This window comes from Artibeus jamaicensis, unplaced genomic scaffold (assembly GCF_021234435.1).
Source record: "Artibeus jamaicensis isolate MK-2021 breed Jamaican fruit bat unplaced genomic scaffold, CSHL_Jam_final contig_332, whole genome shotgun sequence".
Taxonomy (NCBI): domain Eukaryota; kingdom Metazoa; phylum Chordata; class Mammalia; order Chiroptera; family Phyllostomidae; genus Artibeus; species Artibeus jamaicensis.
In genome coordinates this window covers 18,779,771-18,799,727 of record NW_026521788.1, presented here as the reverse complement: position 1 = coordinate 18,799,727, position 19,957 = coordinate 18,779,771, and the positions used below count along the sequence as shown (strand labels likewise).

The window sequence follows — 19,957 nt, the reverse complement described above, 5'->3', positions numbered from 1 at the left end:
TCTTATTTTTAATTTTTTTCTTTCATCATTTATGCTTCAGTGTTGTATTTAGAAGGTTGCTTTCAAATCCAAGGTTACCTAGATTTTTCTCCCAGGAGCTTTATAGTTTTGCATTTTACATGTAGTTTTTGGCTTACACTTTTTTGGTTTACACTTTTTTACCTGGATAGAAGAAAAATACTTGGAATATTAGTAGTTTCTAAGTCAAAGCACATAGCCAAAGAATAATTTTCTGAGGTGAAAGCAAGAATTTTACAAATTTAAAGTGAGCACATGTGAAAAATGCATTGTTAAGAGCCATCAAGATAATAATGAATGTCTAAGGAGAAATGGATAAGAAATAATGGTTAAATAAAATTTCTAATTTAGAAACAAAACTGATAAAAATGTCCTACAGAACAATAAGAATGTAATCTTTGGAATTATCTTTTCTACAAAAATTACTCCATCTATACCATATAAAATTAATTTACATTACTTTGTGACAAAAATAATTTACAAGCAATCAGTTTTAAACACAAAAATGAAAATCTACACCTACAGAATTTTAGAATATTCTAACTAGTAGTAAATGGCACATGGCACAAAGGTGCACCCTTCTGGAGAATTAGATGTCTACTGGGTAGGCATGATTCCCAAAGCCTGCCCCACAGAACATCCAAAGGATTAGCAATTGTGACTTTTGCTTATTTCCAAGCCTTTGATAAATTTCATAACGACTTCTGTCTCAGGCATATATTTTGCACGTAGTTTTTCCTATAAGCCACCTTTTGGTCCCCACTTCGATGGTCTGACCTGGGCCTTAAGAACTGAAAGTGCCGGGTCCCCATATGACATGTGACAAAGGCACTGAAAAATAGCAGAGAGCCAGCATAGTGAGCTGGCTATGTTTTTTACTTGGCTTTTATTAATGCAGATTCAGTCCAAATCCATGCTAACCCAATAACAATAATAATCACTCAGAAACAGTCAGTAATAATGTCACACAAGAAAATTGGGAGATAATAAACCTGAGTCCCAAGAGTCCACATTAAGTCCGGCCTGGAAGGAACCAAGGGGTGGTCAACATCTTGCCAGGCGGAGTCAGAGGGACTGGAGCACAGCTTACCTCTTTCTCTTTGGAGGAGGAATGTGCAGGACATCTCAGAGGGACTCATTCTCCAGAAGCAGTGTCCATGATTGGCAGTCCTCTGCTTTTATGCTTCTTTTAAATGTCATGTGAAGTCATGTTGATTTTGCACAATTTCTCATAAACAAATTTTTCTTAATTTGCATAAGCACATGTTGCTTTCCTCAGTCCCAATAAGCACATACTACATGCATCAGCTTTGATAGATACATGTTTACATCAGTTCTTGTAGACATATGTTATTTTGTGCAATCTCGATAGGCACATGTGGTTTATGGTGCTTTGGTGTTACCCATCAGATAAACACATGTGTGCCACCCTGCACTGTGCATGATGAGGGCTGTATCATCCTCCCCTTGAGTCACTGCTCTATCGCCCATGCTTTAAACGGCTTCGGGTCCTGCTCTTCATAACTTCATAGAAGAAGCTATTATTAGAGTTTATGTAAGGCATACTAGAATAAATATGAAGGCTTCAGGGGCTGTATTTTTGTAGTTTTTATTTCTATAAATGTGTATCTGCATAAGTATGGCAGAGTTCCTATAAGTATGTTTTGTAAAGAACTAGCTTGGCAATAGAAATCTTGAACTTTATATTTCTTAGGATTATTGTCAAAAGTAGGTTAGGTAAGTTTGAGCTGGTTGAAATCCAATGAAGAATAAACAATTTATAGTAGAGAGAAACTGCACAAACTTTTAAAATAAAGGTTAATAAAATTTAACTAAAAATTTAAAGTGATAATTTTGACTATTGTATATTGGGAAGAATAAAAGACAATGAAATAAATAATCTCTTCTTTTCACTAGCATGTAAACCAATTGAAGACAGAGATTTTGCTTTATTTACCTTTGGTATCATTTACATTTTCTAACACATAGTACTCCTAAGGTTCAGGAGAGGAGACAGAAGCCAAGTTTTAAGCATATCAAAAAGGAAAAAAAATTGTAAAACATTTTAGATTTAGCTACACGCTTGCTTTTTAAAAAAAAAAAGACTTTATTTATTTACTTTTAGAGAGAGGGGAAGGGAGAAGAAAGGGAGAGAAACATCAACGTGTGGTTGCCTCTCACATTCCCCCATCTGGGAACCTGGCCTGCAACCCAGGCGTGTGCCCTGACTGAGAATTGAACTGGCAACTCTTTAGTTCACAGGCATGTACTCAATCCACCGAGCTATACCAGCCAGGGGATACCTGCTTGCTCTTATTCTCAAAATAGTACTTGTCTAGATTTTTTGTAGGCTATCAGTTAATTTGGAGACCAGTTATCATGATCAAATTTTGGCCAATTTGACCACCTTTAAGTAGATACACAAAATTAACTTATATACTGGTATATTTCCTTTGCTTTTTAGTTTCATGTTACTTTTGGTAAAAGAAAAAGAAAAAATATGTTTGTTTTTATTTGTTGAATATTTGTGTAATTGCCTATATAAGGAGTTTTAAATTTAAAGCTATTGATCCAGGTGTACAAAAAGAGAAATTTATTTTCTTATAATTAAATTAACTTAATTGGCCCTGGCTGGTGTAGCTCAGTGGATTGAGCACGGGCCTGCGAACCAGACAATTGCAGTTCGATTCCCAGTCAGGGCACATACCTGGGTTGCAGGCCAGTTCCCAGCAGGGGACCCACAAGAGGCAACCATACATTTGATATTTCTCTCCCTCTCTCCTTCCCTTCTCCTTTAAAGATAAATAAATAAAATCTTAAAAAAAATAAATTAACTTAATTGGGTGGTTGTCAGATGGATGGGGGTTAGGGGGTGTGTGAAAAAGAGGAAGGGATTAAGCTGTACAAATTTCCAGTTATAAAATAGTCACAGAATATACAGTACCACATAGGGAATACAGTCAATAATATTATAGTAACTATGTACGGTATCAGATAAATACTGGACATATCAGGCTGATCACATCTTAAGATATATAAATGTCTAATCACTATGTTGTACATCTGAAATTCATGTTGTATGTCAACTTCAACTGAAAAATTTTTTTTGAATTTTTAAAATAATTATTTTGTTGTTCAATTACAGTCATCTGCATTTCCCCCCCACAAGGCCTCCCCAACCCCAGCCAGACCCCCTTCCTTCCCCTGCTTCCACCCTCCCCCTTGGTTTTGTCCATGTGCCCCTATAGTAGTTCCTGAAAACCCTTCCTCCCGTTGTCCCCTCCCCACCTCCTCTGGTTATTGTCAGATTGTTCTTAATTTCATTGTCTCTGAGTATATTTTGTTTGTTTTTTTCTGTTGTTGATTATGTTCCAGTTAATCAATTAGCTTAACTCTCTGAGCTCAAATGCAGTGGGTGGCTAAACCTAATCCTGCCAATTTAAAAAACTCAGCCTCTTTTGGCTTATTAACTTAATCTTTTAGAAAAATATTCTTTTTTCCTTAGAATATTGTCTTAGGTGTGCAGATATCCAAGGGGAGGAAACACTTGCGGTATATTATTCCCCACCCAATGGATTGTAGCATAAACTCTCTACATTCTCAGGCTTTGCCTTTGATATATTCAAAGCCCAGCTTGGGGAATTGAAAGGAAACATCATTTACCTCTCAACAAAATCTGGATTTTGCGAATAAAATGTGCTTTCACTGACAATCTATTCTCTGGGCTAGGATTCGTAAAATTTTGCTTTGGAGGTCAAAAGCTAATAAATCAACTTTTTGTTTTGGCTGGATTTTTTTGTTGTTTTCTACTTTTCCTGAGACAAATTCTGGCTCTAATTGTGGAAAACTAAAGAATTAAGAAAAGAATCAGAGAAAAAAATTTAAATGCATTTCAAAATGCCATTGTGCTAATGCTTGCTACAGTGACTGAAGGGGGAGTTGACTTGGTTCTTCTTGCCAATGCAGTAGAGAATTAAAGATCAGCAAACCTCTTAGTATGCAAGAAAAGTTCATTAAAGACATATTCTCATTGAAGAGCTTGGGCCTTGCCCAGGTGGGGAAGAAAGGTGTAGAACATAGGTGAAGGCAAGGTAATGTCAATAAGATGTCAAGTCCTTTCTCCAGAGGACTCACATAATAGTTTGCCAGATATGGTGAGGGAGTTACACATCGATTGGTGGATAACGGTGGTGCCAGCTTCCACTGGGGACATGACTACCTAAATGTAGGTATGGGTGGAGGGCTGTTTCCCAGACTTCTTACCTTTTGCCAGACCACATTTGCTCCTGTGTTGTGAAACAGATATATGCCCTGGACACAGTTAACCAAACTTGTGTATGGGCTTTTTCTTTGAGCACTGTGGACTCCTTCTCCTCCTAAATTCTCTAACTTCTACCTAACAGAGTTACTCAGAAAAGTTTGCAACAAATGAAGTGCCTTTTATTCTAAGATTAGTTTCTTTATCTCCTTGTTTATTATTATTTTCCAAAAAGTGATCATCCTTTGGATATCAAGATAGCTATAAAATGATTGATAGAAATTGCTAGTAGTTCAGCAATTCTTCACACTTAAAATATTTTCAGTAACACTAGGAAATCGTACCCCTCACCCCAAATTAGATGTTAACTCACAATCTGAAACTATCAAGATAACTAACTTTTTCCTTAGAGGTTTAAGATGATACAGCTACACATAAAAACTTAAGGTATTATGATGGCCTTTTTTAACTACTTAAATTTATCCAAATTATGAATATCAGAGAAACAATTGTTTTTAAGAAAGTTTAATGTCTAGTTATTGTTCATAAGTGGAAGGTGCCAAATATTTTCATTTTCTTTTTCTCATACTTGATGTTTAGAATTTTGTGCAAATAATGGTTGCTAGCATTTTGTGAAAAATTCAGGGTAATGGGAAAGTGTCCCAATAATGGAAACTTTGTAAACCTTTGCTAATGCCTTTGTGCTAATTTAATTTTAAATAGTAATTCAAGATATCATTTAGTCATCATCTCAATATATTTGCTTATGATTAAGCCTGGTTTATGCTTCTTGTCACTTATTTCATACATTATTTTTCAAATTGTATGTGTTCACATAGGACTTTTATTTCTGCATGGGACCTTGCCTATATAATAATGCTTCAACATGATTAACACTATGGCTTCTGGTTGTGTTGCTCATTCTAAAGCAATGACCATACACACTTCTATAAGATTAATCAAAAAATAACAAACAATATTCCTTTCCATGTTTTTATTCTCTGCTTCAAATAATAATATAAATTGCTGAGCATGTAGGTCATTTTTCTATTGAAGAGGTGAGCACTCAATTTATTGTTAATGGATATTCTTTGTATACATTTTTTATGTGCAAAGTTCATTAAAATAGTTTTGTGACAGCTATGATATCAGCTTTAATTAAACAGAAATTACATAGCTTATTAGATAATTAGTCTTCAAAGAATGAACATCATTTTTATCCCTAAATATCTTTTCATTTTATAGTACTCTGCAACCTAAAATTAAGCACCTTTAGTGAATACAGATTAAACATTCATTGTATACATATGTATTGTGTACACATATGTAAGTTTTTTATTTTAAAAAACCTTACCAGCATACTTGGAAAATAACAGCTTCTTAATGTGTCATTAAACTGCACATCTGTGGACATTTAAAAACTTGTGATTATTATGCCTTCCACATTGAAACTTGTACCTCAGTTCCAGGGGAAATATGATGGTAATAATACACAAGCATTTTCTGTTGAGAGGGGATCTTGCCTGGATTTATTAAATGCCTGATGACACATTCATAACTGAATGCTACTAATTAGGTTAAAATTCTAGTGGATTTATAACAAAGCTTTTCTGTGTTTAATGTTTTTCATGCAAATGATCTGGCTGTCTTTGATGTAGATCAATTTGATTATTTAAGGGCACATAAATATGTCTATATATGTTCATAACCCATGACTTAGGAATTAGACAAAATGATTTATGGTTCCCAGGTGTGTCTTAGAAGAGAACTTTATCCATTCATTCAACAAACATTCCTATTAGCCTAACAGGTACCACATATTGTACTGGGACTAGATAGGATACTTCAAGGAGTAAGATAAAATTCCTGTACTCCCATATATTTCCTAATCTACTAGAGAGATAATTCCAATAGTACATCATTAGAACATGGGAAAAAGGTTCTAATGGAAATATAGAGACCATTCATGAGAATCCTAAACGACATGGAACCAAATTTGTCTTGTTCTAGGTCAGCATGAATTTCCTGAGGAGGAAACATTTGACTAGTATTTTCAAAGAGTAGCAGGAATTGGTTAAGCAGACCAAAGGGGATTTGCAGTTGTGATATTATAAATTGTAATAGGAAATATATATTTGGTGTTCATCTCATTTTTATTACAGAGCTCCTAATATCCTTGGAATTTCCTATGTGTTAAGAGCCACAAAGGTATATTTTGTTATGTTAATGAGGTGAGAGTGGACCTAAGGAGGGGACTGGTTGCCAGGGGAACCAATCAGGTGATTAGTGGGTTGGAACTTTCAGTCCCACCCCCTGAGCTCCAGAGAGGGGTGATAGGCTGGAAGCTGAATCAATCATGCCTACATAATGAAGCCTCCAGAAGAAACCCAAAAAACTGGGTCCCGAGAGCTTCTGTGTTGGTGAACATCTTGCTGGTGGAAAGAATGTTCTTTCACAGGATTGCAAGGAAAGCATTTTGAGGGACCTACATATGGGAGCTCATGGTGTGATAAGATTTAATTGGGTGGAAATAGAAGGCTGGCCTCAGGTACCAGTGACCCCTCTCCATCCACCCTGCCGTTGAAAAAGTCCAATCTTTATCAAGCCCAGAAACAGGGCCAGTGTCCACATATTTTGTACCATGCCAAAGTTTTGTCCATATCAAAGCTTAGTCCAGTTCCCAGTTGTGCTCTGATTGGCTGGCACTGCTGTATCTAGCACCCAGGCTTGGCTTGGAGACTGCTTGAAGTCCATGTGGCTACTGGAAGTGTGGCTGCTAGGGCTACATAGCTGCTATGGAGAGAGAAAGTGCAAAGAAGAGTGGTAAGCATGTGTTAGTAAGTGAAAGAGATAGAGAATATCTTTGTTAAGCTGGTTATATTATCTCGGGCTTGTGAAAGACCAGGTCCTCTTTTAAATTATTCAATCAACTTCCCAATCTTTTGTGGGCTTGCTCTAAGTCCTCCCCCTAACAGTTCCCTTTTCTACATGATCCAGGAACCTCTGTTTCTCATTCAGTCTGGTCCTTTTCCCAGGCTAGACAGACAGGACTTTATGGTCACCATCTTTGCCCCTATTGCATATGTGCTTACCACCTCCCGTGGTCTGGGCAAGTGGACCAGAGGGATTGAAAAGCCAGTCTTTGCTTCCTGTTTTGGGGAGGGAGGGCTGTTAATTTTCTTAACTGAGCAATGCTACGATCTCCTCGAGTGTGTGAAGCTGTAACTTCCTGGTTAAGCAGGCTTATGCTCCCCAGTTGATTATGCTTAATAACATCTAATTTCCTGTGCTCTCTTCCTTTATTAATATTTAGCTATCTATGCCAACACACTTTTTCCCTGAATAAATCCTGGACCTTGTAATCTTACAAGGGTAAATTTGATGACGTTCTCATCTTCTTCTTACTGTCAAGGGGGTGTAGTCCTGCTTATCCCCAGACCCAGATATTCTTCCTATCTGCCCAAGAGAGAAAGAAAGGAGCAAAAAAAGGAAGGGGAGTCTTTATTCAGGAAAGAGAGGTTTTGCAAAGTCCAGGTCAGTCTGGTACTATCCTTAAGAGGAGGCATATGTGATGTCTAGAGGGTGGCATCGCTAGACCAGCTGGCATTCTTGTTGTAGTCTAGAGGTGACAAATTTGACAAGAAGGTTAAAAAGGCATAGTCCAAAAAATGAGGAGAATTATGGCAATTAAAGGTCTAATGAGAGGTAAAAACCGGTGATAGAGGGAGGGGCTAACTTTACAGTGTGCCAGATTAGGTTGGAGGTGTGAATTCCCTGGCATGCCACACCTACCTGTTGGAGCCTTTCTGTTTGCCATCCTTTGTCTAAATTAGGCTAAAGGAAACATTCTAAGATTTCTACCTGAAGAACTCTGGGCCTTTTCTGTCTGAACCATTTGGGCAGAAAAGGGAAAGAACTTTTAAGTGAAGTGATGGACTGTGTCATACTTCAGTGACTCAACCATCTAGTCCTGAAAACAAGTCAATCCAGCCAAACCACGGAGTCTTGTTTTTTGAGGCAGTGTTGTAGGTGGGCTTCTAAAGTAAGGCCTTACTATGTAAACAAGCAATCGGGTAAATAAGGTCAAAACAGAAGGAAAAATACGCAAAGTTTAATAAACACAGGAAATCATAAACCAGTTTCTGAGTCTGCAAGACTGTCAGTGGAGAAGACATTCTGTTGCAAGGCCTTTGCTGGAATGAAAGCCAAGAAGTGATAATGTGATAGATCCTTTTTGTCTGTGGTTTGGACATCTTTGGTGATGTCATCAGGTGTTGAGGTACATTCAATATGGTGTATTCAGACACAGCCTTAGAAAAAAGTTTATCAATAATTCCTAGTTCAAAGATGGGAAGATAAAATGAAACATTAGTTTGGAGGATTGAAGAAAACTAAGAAATTCAGACACCTATTTTACCTGCACTAAATTATAATATTTACATTTGGGCACTGTGATTTCTATTGAAACACAATTTCTCCCCCTAAAGTTACCTCGTTTTTATTAAAGAGTCTGTATTTAGTCTTTTTAATAAAAATGGCTTTATTATTTTCATAAACATGAGAATACTAATTGATTATACAGGCTATTTTTTAAAAATCTGCTTTGCTAGAATCTTAAGCCCCTCAGGGCCAAGAAGCCAAGTCACACAGTTGCCATAAGACTGCCAGCAATACTTACAGGTTTGGGCAAATTTCCCAAGTTGCTGAGGTCCTCAAAAATGTCTTGAGATTTCTTCTTTTCCATCTGTCAGGAAAGCAACCTTTTTTTCTTTACTTGGGAAGACTGCAGTGAAACATATGACTAAGCAATCTACCAGGCCACTTCTGCAATGGGCTTTTATTAGCTGTGAAAGCAAATTTTAATTCCTTAAGGCATTTTGGTGACGTCCAGAGTCCATGCATGTCTCTCACAGACATGGCGTTTCAGTCAAAGACTTGGCTAATAAAACCATTACTGGAAACTGGTGTTCTTGGATTTATGCAAGCAAACATATTGCTATAACTCATTCATTAAGAACTGCCAAATTCTAGAGAGATTATGTAGGGCAAAATATAAAGCAAAAGGAAAATTCTTGTCCCTTTAACAGATTGAAAAGGACAAAAGTCCAACTTTATACCAGACAGCTTAAAAGCAAGCAATTAGCATTCATTAGATTAGAAAACTCACTTCATAACTTCTAGAAATATAGGCTTTTGGATTAGCAAACATACTATAAGAGATATACTTTCATGAGACAGGTATTATAAAGCAAAACTCACTGATTTAGAAAAGGAACAGCTGAACTAAATTAAATTGACTTGCTGAGATGGCTAAGGTTTTTCTCTCTTGATAAGATTTACTTTCCAGAAATTTGCATTTCAAAGGTACAGACTCTGGTTTTATAAGGCAATTATTTACCAACCCTTCTCCTTGAAGGACTCAGAGTCACATTTCTGCCAGTTGGTAAGTATGTACCCCAAAACAGTCACTTGAGGTACTGTGAATGGAGGTTGCATTGCATATCATCTTTGGAGAGACAAACTTTCTTTGTAAAAAAGAAAGAGACTGGATAGCTCGGAGGTATGAGTATCCTCAGTGCTTCCTAACCCAGGTTACAGAGCAAAACCTTTTTGCTGTCTGACCACTTTATTGCTGGCCATTGTCATCCCAATGTCTGTTTCTGCCCCTGCAGGCCTTGAGGTTCATTTCACACCCATGCCTCACCCTTTCTCTGTCGGGGGGAGGGGGGTGGGCAGGGGGGGTGGGCAGGGACCTTCCCGAAGAGGGCAATACAATATTTCCAGGTATAGAGCCTTAGCAAAAGTCAGTGGTGATCAGGCACTGCTAGTTGAGTTTATTTAATTCCAGATGGGCAACTTCGATGACCTCTGGCCTTAACTAACCTTACCAGAGGTTCCTCTCTTCATGTTTCTCTGTACAAAATGTGTCTAGTATCTTCACTGCCTCTGGTAGAAAACTCATCCTATAACTTTTATCTTTAGTATTGTGCCTAGAAAGGGCACGGAAACTCTGTACCCTATTTTTATACCTTGCCCTATGCATTTTTCATCTAGCTGTTCCTGAGTTATGGAAGATAAATTTTGTAAGTAAAGTGTTTCTCTGAGTGTAGTGAGCTGCTCTGATAAATTGACCAAACCCAAGGAGGGAGTGATGGGAAACTCTGACTTATAGCTAGACAGTCAGAGTATAGGTAATAACCTGGGCTTGGGACTGGTATCTGAGGTAGAGGGTGGAAGGAAGTCTTGAGGACAGAACACTTAACTGCTGGAATCTGATGCTATCTGTGGGTAAAGAGTGTCAGAATTGAGTTGAATTGTAGGATACCCAGTTAGTGTCCAAGGACTGTTGTTTTGTGTGGGGAAGCCTGTACACACATACATGTTGAAACTGGATCCAAGAAAACAATAGAGCAGCCCAGGTCAAGTTTCTAATAGGCCACAGGAACAGAGATATGGATAAAATGATGAATTTGGGAAATCATAAAATTAATGTAACTAAAGCAAAATAGGCCTACAGAGGAATGCTAGGCGTCAGGTCAAAGAAAGCCACTATTCTTTGGTAGTGACCATATTCTTTGGTAGTTTGGATTTTATATTCTTCACATTAAGAGGAAGGTGTGACTCCACAAATGAATCAGTTTATGGATACCTGTCCTGTGTAGCTTACAGGTAGGCAACACATACAGAGACAGGGGGTGGGGAAAGTTAACGATATGTCCTGAAGTTAGTAAGGCCTTTTTGTTGTAGTTGTTTTCTGGTATGTTTTTAAATAACAGAACTGTTAAGGATTTTGAGTTGAGATTCATTTGATAATGCTAGAAGCCAAACACTAATTCTTGTAATGTTCTTTTGATTTCTTAGCTACATTTTTGCCCATGCTTGGTGATATTCCACATAGTTGCTCAGCTCCTCTCATGAGTGTTATCTGGGATTATTAATCATTTCATAGAAGAAGAAAACAGTGCTGTACTAAGACCTCTGCTGTCTTCATGCTCCAATCATGCAGAGAGAGGCAGTGAGAGAGGTCAGGAGATGCTCTTCAGAGTGGGTGACTTCCTCAGGGATTCATTTGCCTCAAGTCAACGTCTCTAGAGCCCAATTTCATGTGTTTTCTCAGACTTAGTGGGGCTGCTGCTTTACAATATAAAAATTATATACTTTACATTTTATTATTTATTACTTTATAAGATTTTATAATTGTCTCATTGTATGTCAATAAACATTAGTTGAATGAAACACCATAGCTTTATTTTACTATATATAGAACAGGTGATATTTTTAGAGTTTGATAATCCATACAGTGTTACTTTTGATTAGAATTAAGCATTCTATTACATATTTTATTTCTGTTTTAACCTAAAAACCCCTCAGTGTCCGCCTACAAATCATTCAAATCTAAAATTTAGAATACTAGAACTAGAGTCTAAAATAATATATAATCTATAAAAATTGCTGATAAAAAGGTAAGAATCTCCATCTCACAAATTTTGCTGTTAAAGAGCTATAAGTAAAATTATGTCTGTATTTTCCCTCCCCAATTGTCAAGGCCTCCATTCTCAACATGCATCCCATCTGAAGTCAGAAGGTAACGTCAATTATAATATGCTAGATTTGTGGGATTAAATACAAACTTTCACAAAATTAATTCGATCACTTTACTTATAGAGAGCCACATCCTAGAAGATGTCAACAAATGTATCATAGCCTTGAGAGACCAGGATGCTGATAATTTAGACCGAGCTGCCGGCGCTATCAGAGGACGCGCAGCGAGAGTTGCTCACATCGTCACGGGTGAGATGGACAGTTACGAGCCAGGCGCTTACACTGAAGGGGTGATGAGAAACGTTAACTTCCTTACAAGTACCGGTAAGTTCAGTCTCTAAAACAGCGGCACTTACCCGACATTTGAATCTACATAGTTACCTATTATTTATACATGCAGAAAGAAGTTTTCAACCAGTATTGGTTGTTTTGAAATAGATTGCTCTGCTACCTGATAGGTGCTTGCATTGTGTGCTTTTATGATTTGAAAATTATCTCTGAGAAGTAAATATATTTACTGGGGAAAAGAAGTCTTTTAAAAACCTATGCATTATATAAATTACCTACAGGCCTTAGCCACTTAGGAATGTTCACTAATGCCAGAGCTGTTAGGAGATATAATTAGGCCAGATGTGATATGTTTATAATAGCTTTCAAAACCTCTCTTAACTGTCTCATTGGTACCTCCAGGTATTTTTACATTACTCAAACAGAGCAAACTTGTCCTATGTTGACAGAGAAATACTCTCTTTTTTCGGAGTGTTGGCAGAACAACACTTCATTATTTCACATAATTTTCTTTGAGAACTTAAAAAATATGGAATCAAGGTTCTGTTTGAGCTGTAGCATTCAGTTTCTGCACTCAGCTGGTCAGTGCTTAGCTTTTGAATCACTCAGTAAGATAGCATTATTATCTATAACATTTCTCAGAAAAACTGACAGAATCTTCGAATTCATATGGATTCAAAAACAATGAATATGATTTGAATGAAGCCAGTCAACTATTTTTGTAAGTCATCATAGCAGAACTTTCTCCTGTGGAAACCCATTCTGATTTGTAAAATCCCCATGTTGAATTTTATTTATTAATTAATTCTTAATTCTAGGGTGATGGTGCACCCTAAAATGTTTAGGATTTCATACTTTAATCATCACTCCTACCTAGAGAATTAGTCTTCATAACATGCACAGGAAATATTCAATATGGGCAATATGTACTTTGTGTAGTAAAAGGGGGATAGAAGGGATTTTGCAGGGGTGGGAGTGGGGAGGAAGGTGCACTTGAAATTGATGAACTAGGAGAAACATATTCACAATTGAATGACTTTCACTAGGGACTAGGTCTGAAGAGGTATACCACAAGATAAGCTTCTCAAGGTTTGTAGAGAATTAAAAGTTCTTTTGGTCTTTTCCTTGCCTGTTGATGCAGAAAATTATTGATGAATGTAGGCACATCATTTTCTCATGATCTTTTTTCTACTTTTCTCATTTTATTGAATTTATTGGAGTGACACTGGTTAACAAAATTATTCAGGTTTCAGGTGCACTATTCCACAACACGTTAACTGTACACTGTACTATGTGCTCCCCACACTAAGCCAAGCCCCAGTCCATCACCATTTACCACCTACGCCCTTCTCCACCGCCCAAGGCACCTGCCTCCCTCTGGCAATCACCACACTGTTATCTGTGTCCATGAGTTTTTTTCCTCGTATTTTTCTTTTTTGCTCAATACCCCCACCCCCAACCATTTCCCCACCTACAACTCTCAGCCTGCTCTCCATCTATGAGTCTGTCTCTATGTTGCTTGTTAGTTCATTTTGTTCTTTAGATTACACATATAAGAGAAATTATATGGTACTTGTCTTTTTTTGATTGGCTTATTTCACTTAGCATACGGCTCTCCAGGTTTATCCATGCTGTTGGAAAGGGTAAGATTGCCTTCCTTTTTTTTTTTTTTAAACCGCTGTGTAGGATTCCATTGTATAACTGTACCACAGCTTTTTAATCCACTCATCTACTGATGGACACTTGGGCTGCTTCTAAGTCTTGGCTATGGTAAATAGAGCTGCTATGAACATAGGGCTGCATATATTCTTTCAAATTCACATTTGGATTTTTCTGGATATATTCCCAGAAGTGGAATTGCTGGGTCATAAGACAGTTCCATTTTTAATTTTTGGAGGTATCTGAAGACTGCTTTCCATAGTGGCTGCACCAGTCTGCATTCCCACCAACAGTGCACTAGGGTTCTCTTTTCTCCACACCCTCTCCAATACTTGTTTGTTGACTTATTGATCATAGCCATTCCAACAGGTGTGAAGTGATATCTCATTGTGGCTTTAATTTACATTTTTCTGATTAGTGTCATTGAGCACCTTTTCACTTCTTTATTGGCCATCTGTATGTCCTCTTTGAATAAATCTCTACTCAGGTCATTTGCCCATATATTAATTGGATTTTTTTGGTGTTAATATATATATATGTTTTTAAATAAATTTTGAATAGTAACTCCTTATTAGATGTGTCATTGGCAACTGTGTTCTCCCATTTAGTGTGTTGTCTTTTCATTTTGTTGATGGTTTCCTTTGCTGTGAAAAAGTTTATTAATTTAATGTAGTCCCATTTGTTTATTATTTCTTTGGTTTCTCTTGACTAAGTTGGTATATCAGAAAAAAATTGCTACAAGAGATGTCTGAGATTTTACTGCCTATGTTTTCTTTTAGAAATTTAATGCTTTTGAGTCTTAAATCTAAGTTGTTAACCCATTTCGAGTTTATTCTTGCGCATGGTATAAGAAGGTGGTCTAGTTTCATTTATTATTTTTTTGCACACATCTGTCCAGTTTTCTCAACTGTATTTATTGAATAGACTATCTTTATCCCATTGTATATTTTTGCTTTCTCTGTCAAATATTAATCAACTATGAAGGTGTGGGTTTATTTCTGGACTCTATTCTGTCTGATTACTCTTTATGTCTGTTTTTATGCCAGTACCATACTCTTTTGATTACTATGGCCTTGCAGTATATTTTGATATCAGGTGGCATGATTCCTCTGTCTCAGTTTTTAATCTGGTGAACATACTCTTATAGTTACAATGTCTGTATGAGGTACAAAGTTTCCAGTTTTATTTTCCATGGGTCTGAGTATCTGCCACATGCAAAGAAGTGGAACCAAAATTCTAAGTTACCCAGAATGTGAAGTGTGTTTTGAGAATGTTCTCTTCAAAATCAATTCTTATAATCTGAAATTAGAAAATAAAAATTAAACAAAAATATTTATACATTTAATAATAAGTTTGTCAATAAATATATGTATTATAATGACCCTACAAAATAAGTAACCAATATGGTCATGTTATCATTCAATTAGAAAAAAAAAAGTCCTTTTTTTCACTAGTTATGTGTTAACTTAAAGTTGTACTGGTAAATTATCTCCTATTCCAAAATATGATAAATGTAGAATGATCCTGGGTTATTCTGTAAAAGTCACATCTTATTAAAATAGAGATGTAGTTTATGACTTTCCAATTTTGTCATTTTAATTTTCAGATAATTTTTTTATCTTAAAGGCAACTTCTTATTTTATTTTATGTGTCTAATTCCAACTTTTCTCCCAACAGCTTTCCTTGAAATTTATCAAAAGCACAAGTAACAAAAGAGAACTCTGAGCAATAAATTAGATGAAAATGCTAATTAGGTCATTTTGATCTTAATCAAAGGTGAACTATGTGAACATTTTTCTCACCCTTAAGTATATTGTCCATGAAACATGCTTCTAACTATTCTGTTTTCTACAATTAAGTATAGAAAAATGTTCCTCTGTGTTCACTTCTGTTCATAACTTGGACTTATTATTTATAAATAAGCATCAAATTAAGAAATTGAAAATGTCATGTTTTGTGTTTTGAAGACTTAATAGTTCACTTTTTAGCAAGTGAATGGTCTATGTGTATGGACTGCTTTTCTTTTTTCTTTTTAATGTGATCTTCAGGTCTTAGCCCTGCTTCCTGAAAATAAATTAAGGAGATATTGTGAATTGTTTTTACTACTGAAATCTCCTTATCTTTGCAACAGTCACTGGGACTGTCATCAATGACAAAACCTAAGTCATACTTCTCTAAACTGCAAAGAATATTTTTGGAATATTGCACCTTTGATGTTAAGCAGACTTTGTGGCTCATTAGCCCATTTTCAAAATTTGATAATCTTGTAAGAGTTTTCTCAGCATTGGGATGCAGAGCTTCCCTGTTACATTTCAGGAATTTTTACTTTTCATAAACCCTAGCAGTTTGTGTTAAGTGAAATGTAGACAACATCTGGAATGCTGCATTTCATTTAGAGAGAAGCATAATATTGTAAACTCCATGTGAAATTCTTTATTCTGCCCAGTTCTTTTCTGTTACTAAGCTACTCCACCTGTCAGGAATTCCTAATAGGGGAGAGAAAATACACTGCCTTTTTTGTTAAATAATAAACCTTCTGGATTGCTATGTGAAAGCTTGGAAGCTGTATTCTCAACATCAGTTTCAGTTTTTCCACATTAGGTTAGAGAAAAAACTAAACCAATAGTGGTCTAACATAGCATTTTTTTTGCATATGATTTATGGCGCTATCAAATTCAGAAATTAGCAGGCTCAAAAGCATCTGTTTCAAACCTTCAAACCTCACCTGGTTTCAATGTCAGCCAGGCTCATGGACCAAAGCAAAACAGGCACATAAATGAACCTGACCAAGACATCCTGATGGCATCCACCATTGGCAACTGACAGTCACGGCAAATAAAGGGTCATTCATCAAGTAGTCATTAAGGCCCATCTGGAAAGTATGTACCCAGAATCCTCTCCCCATTAGGATAGAGAAGTCATATAGTTGTACTTTTTCTTCCTAAAGGCAAATGAGACATTTGAAAAGAATTTAGAGCCAACATATATTTTCACATTTTTGTTGTAAATTTTGTTGCAACCAGTTTAAATAACAGATAATAGATTTTAAGATGAATTTCATTTAAAACTCATTTTAAAAACTATAATAGTCAATAATTCCAATCAATTTCCTTTTATTTATTATTTTTCACATATAAATAATCTGAATTGCATAGCCTGATTAAAACATGCTACTTTCTTCATGTTGAATCTTTGTTCTGTAATCTTAAATGGTTATAAAATAAAACACAAAGGTTTAACTCTGGAAGTCTTTGCTATCTAGAGTCCAGCAGACGTTGAAAATCAGTGGTTTACATACTAAATATAATTCTACATGACTCAAGTAATTTTTATGTCTCTAGTTTTGACCAGCATAATTTTATATTTTGTCATAAGAATTAGTTTCACACACATACGCACACACATAAAATCTGCATTAGTACCAGGTGGTAACAAATGGGAAGGTCCAGCACACTAGGGCAGAGTTCACTGTGGAACTGGCTGGGGCTTAGAGTTTCTTCCTTATGGTTGGGCCTGAGCCATAGCTGTCTTTCACTCTCTCTCAGTATATGCCCAGTCTTTGCTCCTTTAATTTATCTGCCTGAACTTTGTAGACATTTCAATTCACCTAAACATGCATTTCTATTTTTTCCTCCAGATTGAGCCAAAGGCACCTTTCTGCTCTATCTAAGTTGATGCTTTCACAACCACAAGGACATGCCAAGATCACTTCTGAATTCGGTTTTGTCTGTGCTTTACCTATCATTTGTGAAAATCCTTATCACTCATTTCTCACATCAAATATATCTATCTTTCAGGAAACAACTTACATTCCATGTCTTTAAGAGCCCTTTCTTTACTCCCTCAGGTAGTAAGAGATTCTTTCTAGTCTCATGTACTATGTAGATTTTTACAGGATTTGCCAAGTAGTTACATCATTCTAGACAACCAACTATGTGGGACTGATGAACTCTTTTAGATATACTTATATGGAAATGACTTTTCTTTCAAAGTATAATATAACCTATAGAAGAAAAGGAAACTTGTATTATTTCTCTTCCCATCTCTCCCGGAGCCAACTATAGTGTCTTGCTTGTGCTAGATTAAAACAAAACACTATGGCTCTTGAATCAAACCTGTGTGCGAATGCTCATTCTATTCCAGTAGTGAAATGCCTTTACATCTGTACTGCCCCAATAAAATTATAATTATTCTTCAACACTTCTTCAAATGCTACCACCCTTGTAAAAGACATTCTGATTCTTTTTAAGTTAGAATTAATTGCTCCATTCTGTGTTACCATGAATGAACTTATCCTGTTAATGCCTATTTCACTTTGCTTTGTATCATAATTATCATTTGCATACAAGTTTCCCCCATTAGACTGTAATGTCCTTAAAGACATATACCACTCATTATTTATTTTTATATTTACCAGTAAAATTGTATACATAGTAGAAGGGTCCAGGTTCTTCTCCCAACTTCAAAATTAAAATTTAGCAAGATAACGAGTTATCACCCCAGTTCAGGAAAAAACAAAAAAACAGAACTGAAAAGCAGTGGACTATATCAAAGCCTGGGGCAGAGAAGAGATCTGGGAAGTGATTCATTACTGTCCAGAGTTAGATATCAAACAGTTCCAGAAAATTTAGGGTCAGATTCTTAAAAGGTTCTTTAGCAAGCTTTTGAAAAAGATAGACTGACTTTTGTGTTTTCAATTATTTAGAAGAACTATCCTGGAACTTCATCTGGTGACAGATCTGACCAAACCTAATTTCACTGTTTCCAGCAAATCCCTGCAAGGGTAGCAACCATGCCTTCAAATTTAGAAACCATCATTGGCAAACTTCCCTGCTCTGGTAGTAGGCTAAGACGGGCCTCTGAATTATGTGCATTTTTATTTTGGGGATCAGGCCTAATTGACACGCTTTAACACAGAAAACATTATGAAGACGTGTCTCTCTGCAGAACACTCGGCTATCCTGGATAACCAAGTATCTTCATGTTGGTGATGCGGAAAACAAAAGTTAAAGACAACCCAGGCTCTTTAAACAACAACAAGATCCCATGGCCTCAGAAGTGCTTTTGTTGCCATTGGAATTCAGGACCTCGAACTAATATTGTGCACTGAAGAAAGAAACTTAGGAAATAGGTTTTCTGATTTTTCTGTCCAAAGAGAACTAGATTTGATTAGGACCCAGATCTTATTAGGGAGTCTGATGATATTTCTTTATCTTTCCACTTTAAGTAATTAGAAACTTGTCAGAAAAAAAAAAACATGCTGGAAAAACAGATGGATGAAGGGTAGGGGAGATGAGCTGGCATGGGCTAAAATGAATGGATCACTGGAAGAGGAGGTGGAGAATGTGGACCTCTTCACATTCACCAGTGCAAAGATGTTCTAGAGGTCTTGTAGCTTCCTTAACCCTAGAACTCCTATGACAGCCCCCAACACATGTTCTCCAGCCAAAGAAGACCTTATCTGGAAGACAAATAAATCATACCTTTCTTTCTGGTCCTATTTACAGGTAGTTTCTATAAAAAGACTAATTTAGATTTATTTTATAAGCCCTAATGTTGGAATAAGTAGGAAAAAAAATAATTTAGATGGAAAATATTAGGCATGAAGTCCTAGTTTTAGCTCTGGATTGCAAACAGCACACTCTCTCTCTATGTCTAAATTAAGCAGAAAAAAATGAACAAATAAGCAAAGACAGGAAGGAAGGCTGAAGAACAAGGAGAGTAAACAGACAGACTGTAAGAAATGCTGCATATAGCAAACCATTTTGCAGTTAATTACTGTAAAGCAAACTTTTGCAGTTAGTTACTGTAAAGAACAGCTGTTTGGGCTGCCATCTAGCCCTCTCTTAACAGTTAATACATTATTGGCCTCATAACATTATGACACTGGACCCCACAGGTGATACATTTATTGTGTATCATAGGTTCCAGATACTTTCACCACCAGCACAAATCCGAAACTCACCTCTACTTCTGCCTCACTTGCTTTGGATTCATTTCTTGGACACAAACCCTTTGACTGTCAGGATGGTGGGGTGGGAGGCAGTCCTGGGCCTTTGCGTGTCTTTGAGACAGTACTCTGCCTCACAGGGACACTCTCCTACTCCTGCCATTCCAAGGGGCTTTGGAGTCTGTGAGCAGAAGGAAGTGGGGTGTGGTGATGAGCAGGAAAGGAGGAGCCTCAACAAGTAA

At 36.6% G+C, this 19,957-nt stretch overlaps 1 protein-coding gene across 4 annotated transcripts in view; it reads left to right on the top strand.

The window, feature by feature from the left end:
* The window catches only part of CTNNA3 (catenin alpha 3), a 1,563,160-nt gene that overhangs the window by 1,171,173 nt on the left and 372,030 nt on the right, over positions 1–19,957 (top strand). For all 4 annotated transcript variants that reach the window (XM_053663824.1, XM_053663825.1, XM_053663823.1 and 1 more), the window contains one exon: positions 11,942–12,142. In XM_053663824.1, coding sequence (XP_053519799.1) covers positions 11,942–12,142 — 201 coding nt within the window. The remainder of the gene's footprint in view (positions 1–11,941; positions 12,143–19,957) is intronic.